The sequence below is a fragment of the Amblyomma maculatum genome, chromosome 2 (assembly GCF_055883805.1).
Source record: "Amblyomma maculatum isolate TAMU_Amacu chromosome 2, ASM5588380v1, whole genome shotgun sequence".
Lineage (NCBI taxonomy): Eukaryota > Metazoa > Arthropoda > Arachnida > Ixodida > Ixodidae > Amblyomma > Amblyomma maculatum.
This window is the reverse complement of record NC_139345.1, coordinates 25,087,829-25,110,903: the sequence shown is the minus strand read 5'-3', so window position 1 is coordinate 25,110,903 and position 23,075 is coordinate 25,087,829. Positions and strand designations below refer to the sequence as shown.

The 23,075-nt window shown below is 40.6% G+C and overlaps 1 protein-coding gene across 1 annotated transcript in view; it reads left to right on the top strand.

Annotated features, from left to right (window-relative positions):
* The window catches only part of LOC146198168 (integrin alpha-PS1-like), a 111,160-nt gene that overhangs the window by 75,893 nt on the left and 12,192 nt on the right, over positions 1 to 23,075 (top strand). Inside the window, exons 3-19 of the mRNA XM_084593522.1 lie at positions 601 to 680; positions 2,078 to 2,260; positions 3,693 to 3,843; positions 4,713 to 4,917; positions 5,507 to 5,591; positions 5,744 to 5,849; positions 6,140 to 6,231; positions 6,623 to 6,771; positions 8,787 to 8,891; positions 9,624 to 9,870; positions 14,689 to 14,838; positions 16,605 to 16,684; positions 17,525 to 17,675; positions 20,813 to 20,890; positions 21,143 to 21,222; positions 21,308 to 21,388; positions 21,649 to 21,751. Coding sequence (XP_084449648.1) covers positions 601 to 680; positions 2,078 to 2,260; positions 3,693 to 3,843; positions 4,713 to 4,917; positions 5,507 to 5,591; positions 5,744 to 5,849; positions 6,140 to 6,231; positions 6,623 to 6,771; positions 8,787 to 8,891; positions 9,624 to 9,870; positions 14,689 to 14,838; positions 16,605 to 16,684; positions 17,525 to 17,675; positions 20,813 to 20,890; positions 21,143 to 21,222; positions 21,308 to 21,388; positions 21,649 to 21,751 — 2,126 coding nt within the window. The remainder of the gene's footprint in view (positions 1 to 600; positions 681 to 2,077; positions 2,261 to 3,692; positions 3,844 to 4,712; positions 4,918 to 5,506; positions 5,592 to 5,743; positions 5,850 to 6,139; positions 6,232 to 6,622; positions 6,772 to 8,786; positions 8,892 to 9,623; positions 9,871 to 14,688; positions 14,839 to 16,604; positions 16,685 to 17,524; positions 17,676 to 20,812; positions 20,891 to 21,142; positions 21,223 to 21,307; positions 21,389 to 21,648; positions 21,752 to 23,075) is intronic.

Here is a 23,075-nt window from a genome sequence, read left to right as displayed (position 1 = left end):
ATTCCAGATATCTCTTCACTCCCGACCTTAGCATTCCAGTCTCCTATGAGAAAAACGACGTCTGATGATGGGGTGCGGTCTAAAAGGCATTGTAGGTCCGCATAAAATCTCTCAACGTCAGCTTCTTCAGCAGCAGTGGTCGGTGCATAGACTTGGATAACTGTTATGTTGAAAGGGTGACCTTGGATCCGAAGTGAAATCATTCGGTCGTTTTTGGGGTTGTACCCTAGCACTGCTGGTGCTGCTGCTAATAATGATATTATCAACACCACTACTGATTTTCTTGGTGTAGAAAAGTGCTTATAATTTAAATTGCATTCAGTTTTTCTCTGGCCACTTTTGATGTGTTGTAGAACTTCTAGAGGGCACAGTACTAATTCATACTGGGGCATATAGTGGCATCATGTGTGATTAACGAGGCCATTGCCAGCCTCTCCAAGCCTAGACGACAGTTGCAATGCTCAAGGTTTAAAAATAGCTGTGTGTTTGATAGAAGTGTTTTTTCAATGTTTGCTTTCAATATGAAGCTATCTCACAAAGCCGAGGGTAAAATATAAAATTGTTAAGAACATATTTCATGCTTTTTTTGTTTTGTTTCAGCACCTGAGAAGGACGTGCTCAAGGATGACCAATGGCTGGGTGTCACTGTGCAGAGCCAGCGCCCTGGAGGCTTTGTCTTGGTGAGTCTCCGAATGCCTGTGCTATAGTCTTACTGCTAACCCTTAACTCACACACATTGAGCTTTGTGGCCTGCGGAGCTCATGAATGAAGAGGGAAGAACACTTTGGGACGCATAAGGCTAGCAATGCCAACATGAAGCCTTTGTCAGGCTCTGTAGCCTTTAGCTTTCGCTCCGGCTTTCTGTAATAGAAAGAAAGAAAGAAAGAAAGAAAGAAAGAAAGAAAGAAAGAAAGAAAGAGAGAGAGAGAGAAGGAAAGAAAGAAAGAAAGAACGAACGAACGAACATGTGTACAATATATGTGAAAAACAATTTTGGTTATTTTTCAAACAAAATACTCAGCTGGTAAAAACAGAAGGACAAGCCAACACATTTTAGGACATTTGTCTGTGCATTCAAAAGCAGATAAGTGATTAGCAACTTCCAAAAATGATAATTTCCATTCAAGCATTCTGGGTGCAAGGGCAGTTCTTGTAGTCCCCCCTCAGTTACAGGGTATCTCGCTTCATGCCATAATTTTTTTGTTTGCTCAGTCAACAATATAAAACCTATATTTCGTCAGTTGAGTACAGGTGCACCAAAAGTAATATGAAGCATGCCAGCAGTGGCTCAACTGAAAACAAAAACTGCATGCCAGTGCGCTGTATCAGCAGATGTGCAACAGGGAGCAAGAATGTGTCAACACATCCGGCTGACCCATCTCGATGACCTGATGCTAGTCTTATCACCGGCACAAGCAAAGCGTGCTGCTGCCAAACTCGCCGCCATGTGAAGCACAAACCACAGCGGTCTCGTAGACAAAAATCATTCCATTCCTGACAAAGCAGAAAGCGCACGCCACAGAAGGCCAATTTTTCTTCACTGCGCAGCAAAAAGCATTGACAGAAAGAGAGAGACTCTTTAATGGAAAAACGGAGAATTTTGCCAGCATTTAGATTTCGCTGGCATTCTACTCTGTGTGGGAAGGGGAATTCAGGACGGAAAGATTGAAAAAGAATAGTGAGAGAAATAAAGGTTGCATAAAGCATTGAAAGGGCCTGTGGAGAGCACTGATGGCAGCTGTAGGGCTTCGCTCGTGCTGGCGATAAGGTGAGCATCAGGTTATTGAGATGGGTCAGCCAGATGTGACCTTCGCTATCTCCTGCGTATCTGCTGACAGAGCATGCAGGCACGCAGTTTTTCCAGTTTGGCCACCGCTCATGTGCTTTATATTATGAACAAAAACACTTTTCATTCTTGCATTGTTTTTGATCTATGGCCTGGTTGCACCATCTTACGTCAATGATATTTTATGTCCACGTCCTTGTGCCACCATGTTGTAAAAATTTTTAAGTGTTGTAAAATAACCTTGGCCATGCATAACTGCAGTTGACACATTCTTTTTACTCTCATGTGCAGGTATGCGCACATAGGTATGTTAACAAGGGTCCCACCTACCGCTGGGGCCGAGGCATCTGCTATTCTCTGAGCCAGTTCCTGGATCGGCATCGGGCTTGGGAGCCTTGTGAAAACCGGCCTGTCCAGAAGGCACATGAGCAGTTTGGCTTTTGCCAAGCGGGAACCAGCGGTATCATATCAGAGGTGCAGTTGTCTTTTTCTCTTTTCATTAAAAGCATTTTGTTGCCATTCTTTCCCTACACTGGATGGTGGTGGCTTACGCAGCCAGCTGCCAAGCCTAAAGATGTGTTATTGATTTCTGTTATGGGGGCTGCATCAGTGGAGGAGCATGTAAAGCACTATTGTGTGCTCTGCAGTACCAGTACATATTAAAGGGAACTGTGAAAAACTCTTATCCCACTTTTGTTCCTGACTAAAACTGGCTTTAAGGCTCTTTCTGGCTATATTGAAGTTTTTCTGGCAGGAAAAGACATATTTATGATGGCTGAGTAAACTGAATTTCTATGCAATTTTACGTGCCAAATACAAAAAGGAGTTTGTGATCACCGTTTGGAAGTAAACAGCAGATAGCCTTGCTTCAGGCAAACTGCTGATTTTTTTGTAAAAATAGCGACAGGTGGCTTCACCTGCATTTATATTTTTAGTTTTTCTAACTTCTGAAAGCTTCTTAACTGGTGAAACTAACTTCAGGTTTCATATCAGTCATTGTTTTACTAGAAAAGAAGGCAGAGAACACCAGAAGAAAAAGCTTTGACGAACTTGATGTGGTTGGCTTCTGGGCCCTGTGTGTACAGGCACCATAGCAGTTGCTTAAAGAAATCACATAAATGAACACAAGCAACAGATTGTGTCATTTGAATGTGATAACCTAGGGGGGGAGGACAATACCTCAGTGTCTCTTCAAAGAAACCCATGTGGTTGAAACCATCCCGGAGTCTTAAAACAGCTCTCTGATTTAAGATCACACAGTTAAAGATACAGTATATAAAAAGGACCCCTTATTATTTTTACAAAACTTGGTTCACAGGAAAGGAAAGGTGCAGTATCTGTCACACTTGTTCTGTGGACACCTGAATCTCTCTAAGGAAAGGCAGGGAGGTTAGAGTTAAAGTGGAAAGAGAGAAAGGGGAGCCTTAGTGGAGGGCTATGGAGTAATTTCGACTACTTGGGGATCTTTAATGTGCACTGACATGGCACAGCACATGAACACCTTTCCGTTTCGCCTCCATTGAAACGCAGTCACCAGCAGTCGGGATCGAACCCGGGAACTCCGGCCCAGTAGTCGGACGTCTTACCACTGTACCACCGCGGCGGGGCATAACTATAGTAGTAGTTTTGGAAATTTGTATTCTGATAACAAAACGTTGCTCTTGTGTCATAATAAGGGTGATAAGGGCGTGAGGTCATAATGCTTTGCTTTTACAGACACAGCCAATTAGTCGATTTATAACACTATTTTGCTGAAACCATGGATAAGTGATCGAGTCTTAGTGTCCTTGTACTTGATGTAAGAAGGTCCTAATTCTCGAAACACTTCGTGCCCATAACTGCTCCTAAATATTTGAGAGACTTGCAAAAATAGGACCTACAAAGCTCTGACGGTTCTGCGGTGCAGGAATCGACCTTAGTACTGGGTGCCCCAGGCCCATACACATGGAAAGGTACTGTGTTCACCATCGCAGTGGAGAGAACTCGTCATGGCTGGACCTGGTCTGTCAGCCCCTTCCTGGATGAAGAGGCACCTGTCGAAAAGTACAGCTATCTTGGTCAGTGCACCACCCTTAATGCAAGTTGTACAATAACTTCTAAATAATGGTGTTTGTTGAGTGAGGCTTTGCTGCCTTTACATGTGTGCTAGTGCAGGAATGCTGAGGCAGCCTCAATTCTTGGTCAGAGTGCCTACTTATTCCCATGTATGTGGTGCTTTCTTTTGTCTTGAGATATGAGATTCAGTCATGTATTGGTCATCAAGCCAGGTAACAGATCACATGTATTACAGTGCTCAACTTTTCAGGATCGAACAGAATCCTGTTAATGAGCTTCTCCAATGCTATCGCTTTCATCAGTACCAATCAGTTGCATGATTTTTAGCAAGGAAGACTTCAGCTGCTGATACATCCCAGCTTGTTGTTTCCTATTGTGCTGTACACCACTGTGAATGGCTTTCAAGAGGTTCATGTGCAAGTCCACAAGCCTGTGCACCATCTCAGCCACAAAGAAATGTCAAAGATTTCTAATGTCATCCATACTTTTCGAGTACTTTTATGCCTTTTTAAACCTGAAGCACCAAGGCATCCTACACGAAACCTATGTCATTGCTTGTTTTTATGCTGCTGCACTTCTCACCTTGTAAGATGAAGTCACGTTCGAAACTTTAGGCAGAGCGCATAGAGACCTTCCGGAATGCTACCTGCAAGGGGCTCTTTTTGCGATACAGAGGCAGTGTTGTTGGCTTGCATGCTTGAGTGAGGCAGCATAATAGGTAGACTAAAGAAAAAGAAAAGCGAGGTAGTGTTGTGGCAGATTGGATACAAAATATGCAAACGCTCTTTGCAGGTAGTTTTGTACACTGTCAGTTTCAAGCAAGTAATATAAAAATGGTAAACATATGTGACCGATGATCCATCTTTTGCAGGTATGTCAGTGACATCAGGTCGGTTCTTTAACAACCGTATGACATACGTGGCTGGAGCACCTAGGTCAAATGGAACAGGCAAAGTGGTGTTCTTTGACAAAGGGGAGGATTCGTCAAATTTAAGAACTCTTCTTATCCTGGATGGGGAGCAGTTTGCTTCATCTTTCGGCTACTCACTCACATCTCTGGATCTCAACAAGGATGGGTATGTTTAAAATATTGATTTTCTACAGAAATGCTTTTTTATTTTAATATATTATTCATTATCAACAGTCATCAGTACATGTACACCCGGACATGATGTACAGATGCGGACATAAGTAAACGGAGCACGCTTTTCTGTTCAAATTAAAATGATTCCTTCTGCACTGAAAATACGAAAACAATATCTGTTAAAGTGAAAGGGTACTGGCATCTACTACTGGTTCGCACATACCACAACTGCTAGTTTCAATTATGCAACGCGTGAAAAATTTTGGAAAGAAAAAGCATGCTTCGTTTACTTTTCTCCACACCGGTACATACTGACATTCACAATGCCGAAACTGAAATGTGCATGTGTTTTAACACTGCACTTGTTCCCCTTGCTTGATGTCAGACATTCTCGATACGCCTTGTACCCTAAACAAAAGTTATTTGCCATTTAACTAGTGATGAGATTTCAACACTTACAGCTGCATTTATTCTTTCAATTGGTGTGCATTCTATACAGGTTTCTGCAGTGTTCTAACATTTGTTTTTACTTTAACTTTTCTCCTGCAATTATTTGTTTTTTGTAATATTTTGCTTTACAGACTAACTGACCTTGTAGTGGGTGCTCCATTCTATCATGGCAAGGGTGAAGGGGGTGCCATCTACATTTACCTCAACTCCAAGAAGGTAGCTAGCCTTTAGCTTGACCTTCTTGTGTCCTATCAGAAAGTGGTACTGAGACTGCATATATTCTGAGCATCGGCCTGATAAAAACTGGCCATCATTAAACATCTGTTGTTCCTTCTCTTATCCATTTTCTTTACTTTTTTGTGTCCCAGGGCATATCCAAACAAACAAAACCCATCAAGATTGTTGGGAAAGACGAGTCCAGGTTTGGATTTGCTTTGTCCTCTGTTGGTGATCTCAACCGTGACGGATACGCAGGTGAATTTGCTTTCTCATCTATGATCACAATAAATTAAAGCTAAAGAAGTATCCCTATAGATGGGAACAAGTGGCAGTTGGCATTGCAAACTATTTGTGTTTTTTCTGTTTTTGCTTGCACTTATTTTTTATTTTTTGTTACTGAATAACCATCCTGGCAAGCACACATTTAATTCCCTTGAATCTCGATGCTCTACACCTGCCTGTTCAATATTGTTCGTGTTGCAAGTTTGCTTTGTGCTGCAAAATCATGGTTTGCATCAAACTGGGTTTCTGCCACTTATTTCTAGATCTTGCCGTGGGTGCTCCCTATGAAAGCGGGGGTGGTGCCATCTACATCTATTTAGGATCCGCTGACGGCATTGTCAAGGAGCCTTCTCAGGTACATCACTGGTTTGCATAAAACCTTTTATGAAAAGCCAGTAAATTTGCTATGTCATCCTGAATAAATGTCGCTCTTGTCTTGACATTCGTATAAAGCATATTTTCATGCCAAGGAGGTCACAAGGGCAAAAGACAATGTCTTATACATTAATACTTTTGCTAAAGTCCACCAAATAGCATGCTTTTTTGAAACTATACAAGGTATTTTCAAATGCATTTTCGCCCTGCCATGTTGACTGTGCTATGTTGTCATATCTTGTGATAATGTGTTTGCTTGCATGGGTCTTTGGCTGTGAATAAATATATTCTGATCAATAAATGCCACATCTTTGATGATAAGTTGCTATTAAGTTTAAGATTTGTATTCATTTTACTTTATTGTTCTGCAGGTTATTCATCCACATGATCTGCCCAACGAAATAAAAGATAGGGTGACTACCCTGGGCTACTCCTTGCATGGAGGTATGGACTTGGATACCAATGGCTATCCTGACCTGGCTTCTGGCAACTATGAGTCAGACAGTATCCTGCTGTTCAGGTGAGCATAAACAATGCTCACAAGCTTCATTTATCATAAAAATTGGTGTCTTCTACGCAACAGCACATGTCTGGCAGGGACAGTGCTGTTTGCTTATATTTTTGCATTTTTGACCATAATGGATAATGACATGCTGATGCAATAGAGATGGACAAATACATCAGACTGCTTCTAAGACAAACTCTGTCAAGATGAATTGTCAGATAAGATGAACAGTTTGGGACCATTTGGTTGAATTTTCTTAGGACACAATGTGAAAAAAAAAATGGTGTAGGTGAACTGTTTTAGGTGTTTTTTTAGTTACATATAACTTTCACAGTGACTGCGAACTATATGCAATGGCACTCACACACATATATATATATGTATATATACGAATATAAAATGCTTCTAGACTAAAAAGTGGACCCTCACAAGATAGCTTCTGTATCTGCAGGGAAGCTGTTTTGCGCTAACATTGCTTTTTTGGTGAGAAACTTTCCTGCTAACGCAAAAAAGGCAGGGCACCATCGTGCCTGCACTGGTATAAGGGTCTGACATGGTCGGATCTCACCATCGCGTGCACTGTTTTCCACAGACTAAATGCTGCACATGTGCAACGTGCACCTGCTCATTGACATTAGGCTTAAACTGTGGCCGTAGTTTCAACACGGTACACACACATAATTGCTGCACAGAGAGAAATATCAACACCACGTGCATTGCCTGCAGCATGTGGTAAGATGTGTGGTGTGTGCTTGAGTTGTAACAGATATGTTGCAGATGGAATGAGATAAGAGAGATTCATGGCTATGTCTTTTGGGTATCTTCCAAGAGCTCAAAGCAGAATGGAAAGTGAAAATCACACAAAAGAAAGACGAAAATAGCATCCACTATGAGATAGTGAGAAAGATGACCAGTGCCATATTCAAATAGGATAACATGAGCTTGTTTCATGTCCTCAGTCAACTTCATGCGTAGTGCAATATTTGCTGTGCTTGTAACCACCCTCTCTGAAAGGTTGTTTTATAAATTTCTTATTCCTCTCTTATCCTTTCAAATTTGTGTTAAAGAGAGTCTACTGTAATGGTCACACACTGCCAGACCTATCTAAATAAAGCTTTGTAAGACTCTAATTTATTTTAACCTGCACGTGACTATTAATTTTTGTATTATTCTCCACAAAACAAAAAATGCCTCCTTGAATACTTTCATTCATACCTAAGTTGTAGAATATTTATGATATTAGCAGTGCATTAAATATGTAACAAGTGCTTTCATTCATGCAAAATTTTGAGAAAAATGACACCATTGTCCCAAGCGCATTGTGCAAATAAAATTAAGCATTGTAGTCTAGAATTAGTTGCAGAAGCATTTAATTATTCACTTCGAATGGCAAACGAATGTCACACCACTTACATGATCGCTGCCAAGTACTGGTTTCAGTAAGTGTTGTCCCCTGCAGGGGGAAATTTGCTGCGGAAAAGCAAATGTTTTGTGAATTCACATTACACATCTACAGGCACCCAACCATAAAAAACATGATGCGGCAGTGGTATATTAGTGATAATACAATAACTCTGCTATTGTGATAATTAAATATGTGGCCGACTTTCATGCACAGTTGCTCAAGTTTGAATTGCAAATATTAAGTGAGGGTTGAGAGGTTGTAATTTAATGATAGGAAAGATGGGGGGGGGGGAGGGTGGAGAGGTTGGCCGGCAGTAAAGTGATCTGGGCCTGCTACTGCACACTGAGGGAGAAGAGGAATTAAAAGAAGAGGTAGAAAATTGGGATATGTTCTACCGCTAATTACTGCCCACTGGCTACATGTTTACAAAAAAATGGATTCAGAGCTGTTTTATATAGAGATGGTCAAGCATAAGCAAGAGTTATAGAAGTGAGTGTTTAGGATTATTTCTAAGAAGTTTCTTTCCCATTTTTTTTACGTTTTTTTTTTCTTTTTCAGTTTTCATGCAAGTTTTGTTCGAAGAGCTTTGCTTAATCTTCTTTTTATTTTTATTTTTTTCGTGCAGATCTCGTCCTATTATCGACATTGTCACAAGGGTCAAAGGAAAACTTCAAAACATAGACCCCACAGTCTCCGGATGTCCAGATGACCCCGGAAGCCCATATGTCTGGTCGGTACTTACTCCTTTGGCATATCTGAGCTAGCTCCTTTTTTGCACGTATGTTGCATGTACAGTGTGTAATACAATTAATACAGTAAAGCACCTTTCGGGCAAAAGAATTATTGACACTGGAAAATGCTGTGATGCAGTAGAAGTTGGTAGCACCAATTCTAATAACTGTATTTTGTTTATGAAAGGTGTTGTGAGTATTTACAGTTTTAACCTTGCATAATGTGTTGTCTGTGTTTTTCAGTGGCGTAATGCAGTGCTATTTTATCAGAAAAAAAAACATAAAAGGAACATTGCTGCAGCTTTTTCATTACTGCCCAACATTGGAAGCTTCTGTTGTGATTAGAAATTATGGGCATTGAATCATCAGATAATGTCAGCTATAACTTTAGTAGTGGTGAGTGTATCAGATGTTACACTAAATTAAGGTTCACATTTCTTAAACCTGATCGAGGTTCTCCAGCCTGTGTATAGTAGTAGCGCGGAACTCTGGAGCTGATGACTCAAAATAGTCGATCAACTGACAGATGCATACCCCAAGTAATGGATATTCTTGTCAGGTATCACTCTCTTCCACATCATTCTTCGGTGTGTTTGGAAAGCCATGTTTCACTCACCTGGGATATGTAAACGGAGAAGTGTGCTTTAGTATCTTAGGTTAACCTAACCTTGCAAAAAGCTATTCCCCCCCTTTGACTGATACATTGTTTTTCTGGTTTTCATTGCGTACAGTTTCTCCTTTGAGGCCTGTTTCCAATTTCTGCGCAACAATATGCAAATGCTACGCAATGCCACTGAAGCTGCACTACTGCTCAACTACCGCATCGAGGCCGAGACCTTTACAGGCAAGAAGTATTACCGTGTGCGCTTCAATGCCTCCGCCGATTCGGAAACCCCCAACATTGTGGAACGTGAACTGGAAGTTCAGCTGTATGCCACAAGCAGGGAGCACTGCTCCAAGGAGCTGGTCTACCTCAAGGTACCTATCAACTGCACTCAGTGTGCCAGCGTTTCCTACAGAGGGAAGAGACTAGAGCTGCTAAATGTGGAACATTTTTAGCTGTTATCGTCAGTGTCTAGGCAAGTTAAATTTCCCTGCACCAAGAATGCTTCAGGTTAGAATCAGGGCAGCTACCATGTGTTTTGGCTTGCAGTTTGGTTGTCTGTGTTGGCTGCCTGTCAAGGCGTGAGTAGTTTGCAAGATACCTGAATTGCTTCTGATTTAGAATTCGAACAGCTACATAGCAGCATTATACAGAAGCAGTCACTGTGAGATGCAGGTTTTTGCATGTTCTTCGAAGTAGACAGCTAGTATTGACTTATGCTGTTAAAGCATATATGTAATGGTGCTGCACCAAGCACTGTGGTTTTGTTAAGGGTGCAGATACCAAATAAAGAGAGCAGTGATGTCTTCAATTTACCATCTCTGTTATGCAGTACGCTGGCACTTCTTTTTTTCTCAACTGCTCTGCAGTGCTTAGGTCTTTATTAGCCTGGCTTGAAAAGTCAGCGTCTATTATTGGATTACCATACCTTCTTTTTGTATGGTTTAAAGGAGTTATTCTGGCAATAATGCACACATTAAGCTAGACGCCATTGTCTGACTTTGTTCGACATTGTTCGACCTTCTTAATCATGAAATACTACTCTGTAAACTTGAAAGCTATGGTGTCCGTGGTCTTTCCCTCCAACTCTTTCGTTCTTATTTAAACATGCGCCAGCAGGTCGTTTCGGTCGATAATCATAAGTCTAGCTCCCTTCTCATTGAATGTGGTGTCCCGCAAGGTAGCCTTCTCGGACCGTTCCTCTTTAATGTATATGCTAACGACCTTCCGAGCATAGCTTATCATACAAGTTGTATTCAGTACGCTGACGACACAAGTTTTTTTCTTAGAGGATCTTCTGCCGATGAACTAATCAATAGTGCAAATCTGGTTCTTTGTGCTCTCCACAAATGGTCCACAGCTAATGGTTTGGTAGTTAACTCTAACAAGACCAAAGCAGTCTTTTTTCGTCCCCTTAGCCAGGATATTACAGTAAACAGTACTCTGCATCTAGAAAATAACATTATTGAAATTGTAGACAAGTTCAAATCACTCGGTATTGTATTCGACTCTCGCATGAGGTGGTCTGACCATATAATGTATATTGAAAGCAAGCTCACTAGATCTGTTGGTTTTCTCTCGAGACTGCGCAACGAATTTTCCTCAAAGCATAAGCTTCTTATTTATCACGCTTTAATTCAATCTCACATAAACTACTGTCACCTCGTTTGGGGTACAACATCCAAAACAAATCTAAACATCATACTCGGTCTCCAAAAGAAGGCAATTAGACTGATCGCGGGTGCATGCTACACTGCCCATACAGAAACATTATTTCCGAAATATAGGATTCATCGTGTGCATGCCATGTTTGAGTATCGTCTACTTCACTGCCTTAAATTGTCACCTCAATGCTTAACTGACTTCTTGAAGAATATATCTGGACTTAAGCCTTACGAGAAACCCTTTCACACCAGAAGTAAACAAATATGGGACGTTCCTCGAACGAGGACGTTATACGGTAACCAGAGCCTTCGTTTTACTTTACCATGCATATTAAATCATTATAGCATACACAACCCAAACATCTTTACCGCGTCAATTAAGGACTTTAAGCTATATTTTATCAATTCCGCACTGTCTCTCTGTACTTTCCGTTCCTTGCCTTAAACATTACAAGAATAGTCACTTCATTTTCATTACGTTCTGCCATATTTCGTGCATGCTGTTACACTATTGAGGGTCGTTAATTTACTGTGCTGTTTTTTAACTTGCTGTTTCATTTGTATATATGTGCTCTTTCTGTGCTTCAAAATTTTCATGTTATATATGTATATCTTCGCCTTAACGTCACACGTCCTGTTGCTCTGCCATTACTGGGCCTCGGGCATCTCTCAAGCTATCGCTGTAGCTTTTCGCCCGAGGCCCATTTCCTGTATATTACTGGAAATAAAATTTTTTCAATTCAATTCTAGTTGCTCTGTGCCGTCCACAGCCAGAATTGTGACCTCCAACGTATTGTGCAATGAGTCAACATAACGGCATGTTCAGGTCAGAGGGGACAAACACAAGTCTTATAGTCAAAGAAGTGTTTATTACTGTTGACAAGTTGCATGGCGACAATGCTGTAAATCACTTCTGAAAGGAAGTGATCTGATCGCATTCAAAGTGAAACTGCAGAAGCGGGAAGTGCATGCAAAGGGGGCAGGAGCTTTTCAGTTCACTTCGGTTATGTGGCTGTGCATTCATAGCCCAGGGTGTTCAATCACTCGTGGTAGGCAGGTTAATTGATGACAGTGGCGACCCATTGGCAAATATGTAAAGTTGCATCAGGAGAGACGAGCTTGTCCTGAGTTGTGGGAAGGGAATTTGTCCACTGTGGTGCCCGGTGGCATCGCTTGCTGGAATGACGTAGTGAATGACTACTGCTGCGTAGTTGAAATTTTTAATTTAAAAGTGAGTACTTGCAATGGCTCAGTGCAAAGCAGAGTTGCACTGTCTATGTGGTACACTGGGGGCCACAGTTTCCACCGGCAGCAGTTTCCACACTTGCCTCCCCTAAATTGCTATTTGCATGCAGACTTAGTTCTGGACTCCATCTGTACCCACAAATCCTGATTTTAATTCATTGTGACCACTCTATACAAAAGGATTCAGAGTGCAATCACCATCATCATGTGTCTAAAAGAGAAGCAGAGAAGTTTTCATTTTTTGCTGAAGAAATAAGTGGGGGGAGAATTATAGTTTAATTTGTGAATTGCAGAAGCATATGACCCTTGAAGGAGGTTCTCTGGCAAATGGCGCCGACCAGTTCTCATGTCATAGTGATTAATCTTATTGTACCAATTAGTAGCATGATGTCGCAGATGCTGGCAGATAATAGGGGATTAAACATGGTTCAAGCGAATTACATCCTCATTCCAAAGAAAGGCAGTGCCAAAGATTGTTCCAACTACCGCACGATCGTGCTTATTTCGCATGCTAGCAAGGTGATGTTGAAAATCCTCCAAGGTAGGCTGCAGCAGTATGTGGATTGGGAGCTTCTGGATGTGCTAGCTGCATTTCGCAAGGACAGAGGAACTAGAGACCAGATTGCCAACCTTCGCTGGATCATGGAAAAAGCAAGAGAGTTCCAGAAACCCATCTACTTCTGTGATTATGCAAAAGCGTTTGACTGCGTAGATCACAGCAGATTGTGGCAAGCTCTCCAAGAGATGGGAGTTCCAGTTCACTTCATCTGTCTCCTCAGAAACCTGTATGAAGAGCAAGAGGCCACAGTCAGAACTGGGCATGGTCTTACTGATTGGTTTCCGATCGAGAAAGGAGTGAGGCAAGGCTGCATACTGTCGCCCTGCCTATTTAACCTATATGCAGAGTGCATCATGAGGAAGGCCGGTCTGGACGAGTCTTCAGCTGGAGTGAAGATTGCTGGAAAACATATCAACAACCTTAGATATGCAGATGATACCACTTTAATGGCAGAAAGTGAAGCGGAACTCAAGAGACTTCTGATGCGCGTACAAGAAGAGAGAGAAGTTTGGGCTTAAACTGAACATTAAAAAGACAAAGACCATGCCGTCTTGCCCTATCAAGTCCTGGAGCATCAAGGGACAAGAAGTGGAAGCTGTGACAGATTTTCTCTTCTTGGGCTCCAAGATTACCCCGGAAGGAGACTGCAGCCATGAAATTAGGAGACGCCTGCTTCTGGGAGAGAGAGCCATGACTAGCCTTGACCGCCTAGTAAAGAGGAGAGACATTACACTGCCAACCAAGATCCGTATAACTCGTGCTATGGTCTTTCCAGTTGTGATGTGTGGATGTGAGAGTTGGACTGTGAAGAAGGCTTACTGCCGAAGAATTGACGCGTTTGAATTGTGCTGGCGGAGACTCTTGAGAGTTCCTTGGACTGCCAGAAGATCAAATCAGTCGATATTGTTGACCATAAACCCTGACTGCTCATTGGAGAGTCAAATTCTAAAGTTAAAGCTCAGCTACTTTGGTCATCTGATGAGACGAGAGGAGTCGCTGGAGAAAGATTTGATGTTGGGAAAGGTTGAGGCTCACCGGAAAAGGGGTAGGCAGCGAACGCGATGGTTGGATGGCATCCTCGAGGCACTGCAAATGAAGTTATGTGATGTTAGGAAGATAGTGAGAGACCGGAAAGCGTGACCCTATGGACCGGATATGGTCCATAGGGTCACGAAGAGTCGGACACAACTGAACGATTGAACTGAACTGAACTGAACTGAAGCGGATTAACTGCAGCACTTTGAAATATTAACCAACGCCATTGGCTGGAGGGCATCTGCTACTTCTTTGTTGAGTTGTTGTGGCCCTTGACTTGCTGGAGGCTTCCAAATCTACTTCTCTTCCAAAGACATTACGGTGTACCAAACAAACCTGAGTTGTTGCTTTTGTTGTTGTTGTTTGTTTTATAAAACTGAGCCATACTTTTGAAATTAGTTTTTAATAAATCTGCACTTATGTCTTTGCAAGAAGAATCAATAGTTTGAATGCTATCTGAATACCTAAATTCAAAATATACATCTTTTGTTTAGTTACAGTAGCATGTACTGGGGGGGGGGGGGGGGGGGGGGGGGGGGGGGTATTGTTTATGTAGTGCATATATATTAAACAATAATAGCACAAAGTGTGGCAGTAGTCCTAATGAATTTTTTACATTCAAGTCAGACTTTCACATTATTACTGATATGCAGCACTTAATAGTCACCTAACATAAACCTGGCTTTCAGGACAAGTCTGATATCCAGAGCGCCATCAAGATGAAGCTGAGCTACTCACTTGTGCAAAGGGTGCCCCGTCACCCAACACCAGGGGCCTCCTTGCCGAACATCGATCGTTTTCCCATACTCAACCAAAAGGAAGCCTCCAGGGTTTTTGAGGTGAGGATGTGAAATGTGTAACACTTTCATACCACTGTCACAGATAAATTCAAAGAAGTTTTTAACGATACTGTGTGTCCTAAGTAGCCTAGTTAAACCAATTGAGGGCTGTTGACACACCTGGTATAATCTGCATAATTTTTTTCATTTGCCGAAGGTAATTAATAATTAGACTGATTAGCTAACTTTTTATTATTGACTTGAGGAACGAAATGTCAATACAAAAGCTATAACCTTCAAAAACAATTGGCTGAAAGTTTTCACCAAGTACTGTTTCATAAAGTACTTTCCTTACTGGTCTTGAACTCAAACAATAAAAGAAGCGTCAACGGGATAGCAATGCCACTTAAGCATCCAGAGATATGTTTCGGAAAACAAGATTCGCTTTTCTCTCGAGCGCTCTTCTCGAAGAAGCTTTGAGTGCACACTAGGTGAAAGACACGAGTAAGGAGCGGTTCACGTGACAGCTTTCTTCGAGGGCCAATAAATAAAGATATGTAAATGGTACGTTGATAGAAACATCACTGCTAGACATTTTTGAGATAGCATATAACGTTTGTAATCGCACTTTTTGTTCCTCAAGCCAATAATTAAAATTTAGCCAATTAGTCTTTATTAACTCATCAACTTTGATGTACGAAAATCACTGCATACTGTACTAGGAGACTATGTCTTTTTAAAGCTTGGTTGCATTTAGATGGGACATCTGATATTTGGCTGCTTTGACTTATTTCACTGGGCATTCTTGAGATGTATAGGACTGATGCAGGAATTTTTGTTTTAAGCCACTTAAGTTTCACCATCTAAGTCACAGCATAATAGCTTAAGCTGTTTAATTTATTTAGTATTTATTTCCTGATGGCCACTCATGGTGACTGGTTGCAAGATGTGTGACATCACAAGACCATGTCACATGGCAGAGTCAGCTGGTGCTCTTGCAGGGGGTGCTGCAGGGTGGTGACATCGCCTGTGCAGTGTTGCAACCTTAGCCAAAGAACATTACAAAGTGCTTCTGAAGAAAGAAAATAATGTTTGTTCAAGAAGACAAAATAAGAGTCAAGGGGAATTGAACAACCGCCCTTGGGCTGCTGAGGAGCATTCGTTCTGTATGATAGTTTACAGACCTTATTCGACTGTTTCATACCATAGAGTAGGCAGCAGCCATAAATTACTCTACAGCAGCATTTAATTGAAATTAAGACCATTAATTAGCACAGCTAAGTAGCCATCCTATTTAGAACTGCTACTTAGCTCTCCTACTTAGAACTATTGATGAGAACTACTAATGAGAAATAAAACCATAATTTGAGCAGTGGTCTGTATAGCATTGCTATCATATCAACTCTTAAGGATACTAGCCCTGTGTCCTTCTTACACACATTCTATGTAGATTAATTTAAGTATAGAAAGATGAAGGAATTTTTCTCATGTAAAAAAGCGTATCTAAAAAAATTTGCTCAGTATTGTTTAATATTATAGAAGCCATATAAGAATGCGGAGTGGTTAAGTATGAAATGTAAAGTTCTTTTTATTAACAAAAAGCCAATGAATGTTCATTTTGAAGAACAGGCTCACAGAACTAATGCATTTCTGTCTGAGAGAAGATTGAATGCCATAGTTCAAATTCCAGTAATCTATTACTGCAGCATTCTTGTGCCAAACATGGGTTAAATGTTTGTAGTGTGTGTTTTCGTAAATATTGATTACCAAAATCTGTGTTAATTTTGATCAGACATAGTAAATAAGTCATGATATTTTTTTTCTAGGCACGCTTCCTCAAAAATTGTGGCAGCAATGACATCTGTGAGAGTGACCTCCATGTGAAGGCTGCATTGCACCTGCCCGTGTAAGTTGACTATACAACCCATATGCTAGCGCTGGTATTGCTCTCTCTGTCTTGATGTCACAAGTATGAGAAAGAAAATAATGTTACTGCTAGCTAAGCATTGAAGTAGACTGTGCAGATTCACTCTGGTTTGTTCACTCTTTGTTCTTTCTTCTTTTGTCCTCGTCATGTGGGGCTGCCTAGTTCTAAACTGGAAGAAGCTTTTTTATGCAGGGTACAGCACTGCCTCTTTGAGATCATGTCATGTTTGCTATGTACATGTGTCAGACAGCAGCAGATGTAGAACAGACATGAAAGTACAGTCATTCTAAATGTCTAAGCATGATATTCTACATGTAAAATTGTGGTCAACACACATTATGTTACTTTTCCTGGGCTTTCTGGATCCCATCAGGTTTTTGTTTCCTTTTAGTATAACTGTGGCCACATATAAGGCTGCTAGGAGCCCAATGCATTTGGTGTATCCGCAGAAATTATGCGTGCTTACTATGGCTTATTTATGTAATTTATCATGCATATTCAGGAGTTATGAGGCCAGAAAATGTGCAGGGATGGGTCAGTCGCATGCTGTGAAAGACTAACATGTCTTCAAAGCCTGCCACTGGCCACACCACATCACAGTTAAACTGGGCACATCTGTCTATTGCTTTTGTCAAGTGGTGGACATAATTTGCTAGTGCGGTTATTGGGGATAAATGGTGATAATGGTAGAGGTGGTGAAAAAGAACTTCTGACTAGAATGTTGATTCTACCAAGAGTTTGTTTCTCTGTGCAAATCTGCCTGCAAAGAGATGTGTACCACTCAACTGATATCTGAGGTGGGGTTGTAATGCCTTCCAGGGAGGAGGGTGCTCCTGTGCTGTACCTGGGTGAAGAGCATGTGAACATGTCTGTGGAGGTGCACAACCGGGGAGAGCCAGCCTATGATGCTGCTGTATACATCTTCCATTCACCTGCGCTGAGCTATGTTGGCCGCAAGCTCCAGTCCACCGTGAGTTCTCCAAGCTGCCAGGGATTGCGGGGACGCCAGTGGAAGTTGTTAAGAGTAGTTTAAGCTGGGGGCATAGGGGGACCCTGTCAATTATTGCTCTTTTCTATTGTTCACAGCCGTGCAGAAACACATGCATATTCCAGTCTCCCAAACTGTTATATTTCACTGCACTGTGGTACCTTTGTATGAGACTTTTCATGACTGCGGCATGGAAGCATTGAAACATAATATTATCTTAAATGTGTCTTCAAGACAAGTTTCCATGAGCATATAATTAACTCAGCCACATCTCGTGTCAGAGAGGCACAGTATGTTGAAGAGGATAGTGTCTGTTGAGTAAATATTTGATTAGTGAAATTTCGGCGACTGTTCTCTGTTTGAATGCTTTACAAGTACATGTGCACAAAGGACATTATTAGCGATTTTTTTTCCGTAGCTTTGAAGAAATGCATAGGTATAATTTTGAGGTATGTTTATCATCAAGTTTCCAGTATAATAAGATAATGTATTAGCACATTGTTGTGTTCTCGGAGCAACCAAGCAACGATTTTACTTCCTAATGACGCGAGGTTGAAAACATAGCATAAGTGATACTGTGTGCTTGGTTATTATGTTTTGTCATCATGCACAGACCTTCCTAATATTATACAATGAAGAAAAATAAAAAAGATAAGATAGCAGAGGTCTTGCATGTTTAATTAAGCTCGAATACTAAAATGCTGGGCCCATTGAGGAAAGCTCATTCTGGATGAAAATGCTCACATTATCCCCGATATTAACTTAACAGAAGTCCCATTCCCCAGAAGATCCAGCATCTGAGAGTGAAAAATTATGGCAGGTGATAGTTGGCAGGTGACATTGATTGGTCAGTGGGTTTTCTAACATCTCAAGACTACATGACGTGATCCAGTTGGCAGGATCAGATTCCAACTATACATAGTAGCTTATTTGAGATGAGAGGGTGATACGGGAATTTAGCCTTCTGGTACCCTTGGATCCCAAATCACACACACCATCTCTAGGCCATGTAGGCATATTTGTATGGCATAGGTAAAGCTCTGCTTTATATCTCTGTCTGATGGCATTTCACATGTGGTGGCTTATGGCTCTATGCTAACTAGTATATGTGAGACAGTAGAGGCACAAATTAGAGAATTGGTAATTAGGTGAGCTGCAAAGTGCATGTATGCGAAAAAGGATCCATATGGGGAACCACCAACAGGAGCCATTAACACTGTCACATCACGCCTTTAAAGGTGGAGCTTAAGTGTACCTTCAATATATGTATACCTTTTGATCTACTAATTCTTAGTTGAGTCTTTTGTTTTGCAATTCTTAACAGTGTTCCAAATAGCGAAGTCTAATGCAGCTTCAGATCTGATGAGAAAGTATGCCAAATGTTATGAGTCAAAGGCAAAATATTTTAGTTGCATTTTCCATAAGGAAAAAAAAAATAAAAACATAGTACAAGTGGGGGGGAATTTTCTGCGCACGGAAGCAGTTGTGCAGGTCTTTTGATTGTTTAGAGAAGCTTATGTTTCTGTTAGACTGCCCATATTGTAATATATTGTTACACTATTGTTACACTAATATATTGTTACAATATCATCTGCCCTACCATCTATATTGGACTTTTCAGGCTTTAGAATTCCTAAAATTTGTGTTTTACATGGGAAGAAAATTTTTCCAGCAAAGAAAAATAAGCGATGAAGGACATCTATAAAAATTATACCCAGCTAATTAACTAAACTGTACTGATTGCGTCTTTAAAGAATGCACTTTGACAGTTGGTGCCAGTGAGGAGTTGGAAGCCGTGGACAAGACAATACCATATCAGTTTTTGTCCTTTGAAGCACTTCAGTTCGAAGAAGTTTGGCACATTTTTCCGCACAGACCCAGAATGTGCAGGAAACTTGGTGCAAGTGTACCTTCGGCTGATGATGTGTTGCACTGACTATGGAGCCATATTCAAGTTTCCTCTTCCTCTGTACCACGTAATGCAATTTCTATTGCTTTATCACTCTCAAGGTCATGCAGTGGGTGATAACTGTAAACTCTTGCACCAACCAAAGATACTAAACTAAGTGCATGACATGGTATAGATGCATAAGCAGTTTGAATTAGGTGCTGTAGGCACTGCAACATGTCATCACTTGGTGTTGATTTTGTTCTGAGCTTCTTGCACACCTCTTGAACTCAATGTGTGTGTGTGTTTTGTGTGTTGTGTATGTGCGTTTTGTGGAGAATAAGTGCCATGTTTCCTTACATCGCCGGGCTATTGTAAACTTTTTTTCCTTGTTTTAAAAACTTATACCGCATTGGCTTGAGCTTAGATACAAACTCTCTATTGCCGCTAACCCCCAGATTGTACTAATTAAAAAGCTAATTATTAGATTTAAGTTGAATTTAGGTGATTAGTTACCCAATTTTCATGATTCTTAAAAAAACTGACTGCAACTCCGGCTGGCAGTTGTTTTCTGAAAAGACTGACCTTTTATTTTCAACTGCTTATGTTAAGCATTTTTTGAACGCGTTTGCTGAAACACCTAATATATCCATCCATTACGTATTTGGCCTTCCTCCTCTTCATCTTTCTCTTTCAAGCTCACCTGGATAACATGGATAACCGGTCCCTTACCTGCATGGCCATGTGTGCAGTGTAGAGTCATGCCCGCAGTAAAGTAGAGCATACTTATCAAGTCATACCTGACGTAGCAGGAATTATAGCTGGCACTTAGCCCGTATGCTAGCAAACTTACGGAAGAGCCCTGTGAACTTCTTCGTGTAACGCGTGAAAAGAGTTGAGTGCCTAAGCATACATTGTGTTATCCTGGCAACAACTGTATATGTATATGTATGCTTGTGCGTGCTATGTAGAGGTTGATGCTTTATATATTTTGATCCAGATGAGCTTAAATCTTGATTGCTCTCCAGATCAGCTCTGCAGTGCAGACTGGAAAGTGGGCTCACAAATTCATTGTATGCAATCATTAGAATGCATTTCTCCACGAAAACTGTAAAATACTTCCTGTGATCCTATTGTTCTAATTTTATTGTTGATAGAAATTTTTAGTGAGTCACTAGCAGGAATTGGCACACAAATGCTGTCTCTGCGAATGCTTTGCATATTCTTTTAGGGCCTGGATGTGGTTGACTGTGTCCCTCATGCTACATATGTCAAGTGTGAACTTGGCAACCCATTAAACCAAGGAATGGTAAGTCAGCCCTCCCTGCATAGTATTTGCATCATTGAAGCATTTAATTCTTGTAAATCTCGTGTCTGAAGGCAAAATGCTCTTCAGATGTCTGAATGATATCGCCTTATTTTTGCCAAACTCCACAATTGGTGTTCTGTGTAATACATGTTGAAACATTTAACATCTACCTTTTAAATGAAAACACCAACATTTTTATGCGTCGTAAATAGTGTACACCATCCAACTGTACGCAATCCTTATTGTCAACAGGTGAAGATACTTCTTCGATTCAATACTCGTAGTGAAGCCGATGCTGAAACCAGTTTGAAATTTTCCATTAAGGCTAACACGTAAGTTTTACACTTTCATTCCTGTGGAGGGTGACATTCTGATTTACCAGGTGCTCATTTTGCTATGTCTTCTTTCGTTCAACAGTACAAGCCAGGAGCTGAGTCCAGAGGATGACGTGGTTGTAAAGGTTAATGTTGTCCGGGTTGCAGAGCTTGAACTTAGAGGGTAATTACAGATTTCTACTGCCTAATTCATTTATTCTTCATCTTCGCATAGTTGGAAGTTGCTAAGGCATCTGAGTATGCATTGACTGCCTTTTTTTTATAGGTCATACACTGTAGTAAGCAAGTGAGGTTGACTGTATGGCATGTGGTTTTTGAAGAGACACTATCACGCATTCTGCACGTTGTCCTGTTGCTCTGTGCTATGCACATTGTTTAGGTTTTGCATTTGAAAGGGTGCTACAGAGATCTTATGCCTTCCAGAGCCACTCAACCGGAGCAGGTGTGGTATGGCGGCACTGTTGTTGGAGCACATGCCATGAAGCACTTTGATGAAATTGGAAGCAAGATTACGCACACCTACCAGGTAGAGTTTAATTTTCACCTCTTACTTTATCTACCATAGCTGCTGCTATGGTGGCTCGTAACTGTCGGTCTGCTTGTTGTAGATATAAAGGGCATTTAAAGTTATTCAATAAAAATTTTTCTTTCAAGGGTTATGAAAGTGTGTGGTGTAGTCCAGGCAGACATTATGTATATTATGGAGTAATGACCTGATGATTAAGTAACTAAAGTTAACACAGTACCTTTGTTATTATTGATTTAAGAGGCAATGTTGTATTGTAAAATTGAAGGCTGTCAAACATCAAAGGTGAGTATCCTGTTTAGTGATGGAATTATGGTTTGAAATGTCGGATATCATAAATACAGATCAGAAAGTTCGCTTTTGTGCATTATGCATTTATAAAATGTCATCGCTGCACATGGCATTTTCTAAAGAATAATCTGAACTTCTCCTACATCATGAAATACACCAACTTCATTTGTGTCTGATGCATGATAAATTCAAATAAAATTTCATAAACGTGCAACCTGCGAAAGTCAAGCCAATAAGCTTTTGAAGCATATTTTTGATGTTCAATATTTCGAGCCACATTGCCATTTGAGGAAGATTAAAAAGCGGATTCACCTTTGCTGTTGATAACCTTCAATTTCACAATATATACCATTTCCCCTTAAAATCAACAGGAATATTTAAAAATTGGTTTGCTAAATTTAGTCAATTAATTGCCTGATCATTACACCTTATAATGTCCACCTTGCCATATAATCCACCTGAAGTGACCACACTGGTGTATCTTTCATAGCTTTTGAAAGACAAATTTGTATTGATTTATTTGAAATGCCCTGTATATGCCAAAGCTTGTGAAAAAACAATGCATAGATATCGTATTTATCATTAATAATGTTTCTATTTTCTGATGATATCGTCTGCTTGTTCTCTAATATTTGCAGCCCACTGAATAGCACTTATAGAGTTATGTGTCTGGAATTTGTTTCTCTTTTAGTTAAATTAAGCTTGATAGTTTTATTTATCTAAGGTGATTGCTTCACTGAGACTTTTCACTCCAGAACAATTGTAAACAGAAACTGGAAATCATGATGTAACAATACTAAGCAAGCATATGGAAAGCTTTTCCATTTAATAAGTTTCTAATTTTTTTATCAGGATGCATTGCTGTGGTACGGTCCACTTTCTTTGCACGAGGTTATTTCAGACTCTCCTTTTAGTAAATTGAAAAATTGTATTCTTATTTTTTCTTAGACAGCACTGCTACTCACAAGGTCAAAAACTTTAGACCGAGTATGATTTGAACAATGTTTTCAATATTTGTCCATATGTCAGTGCT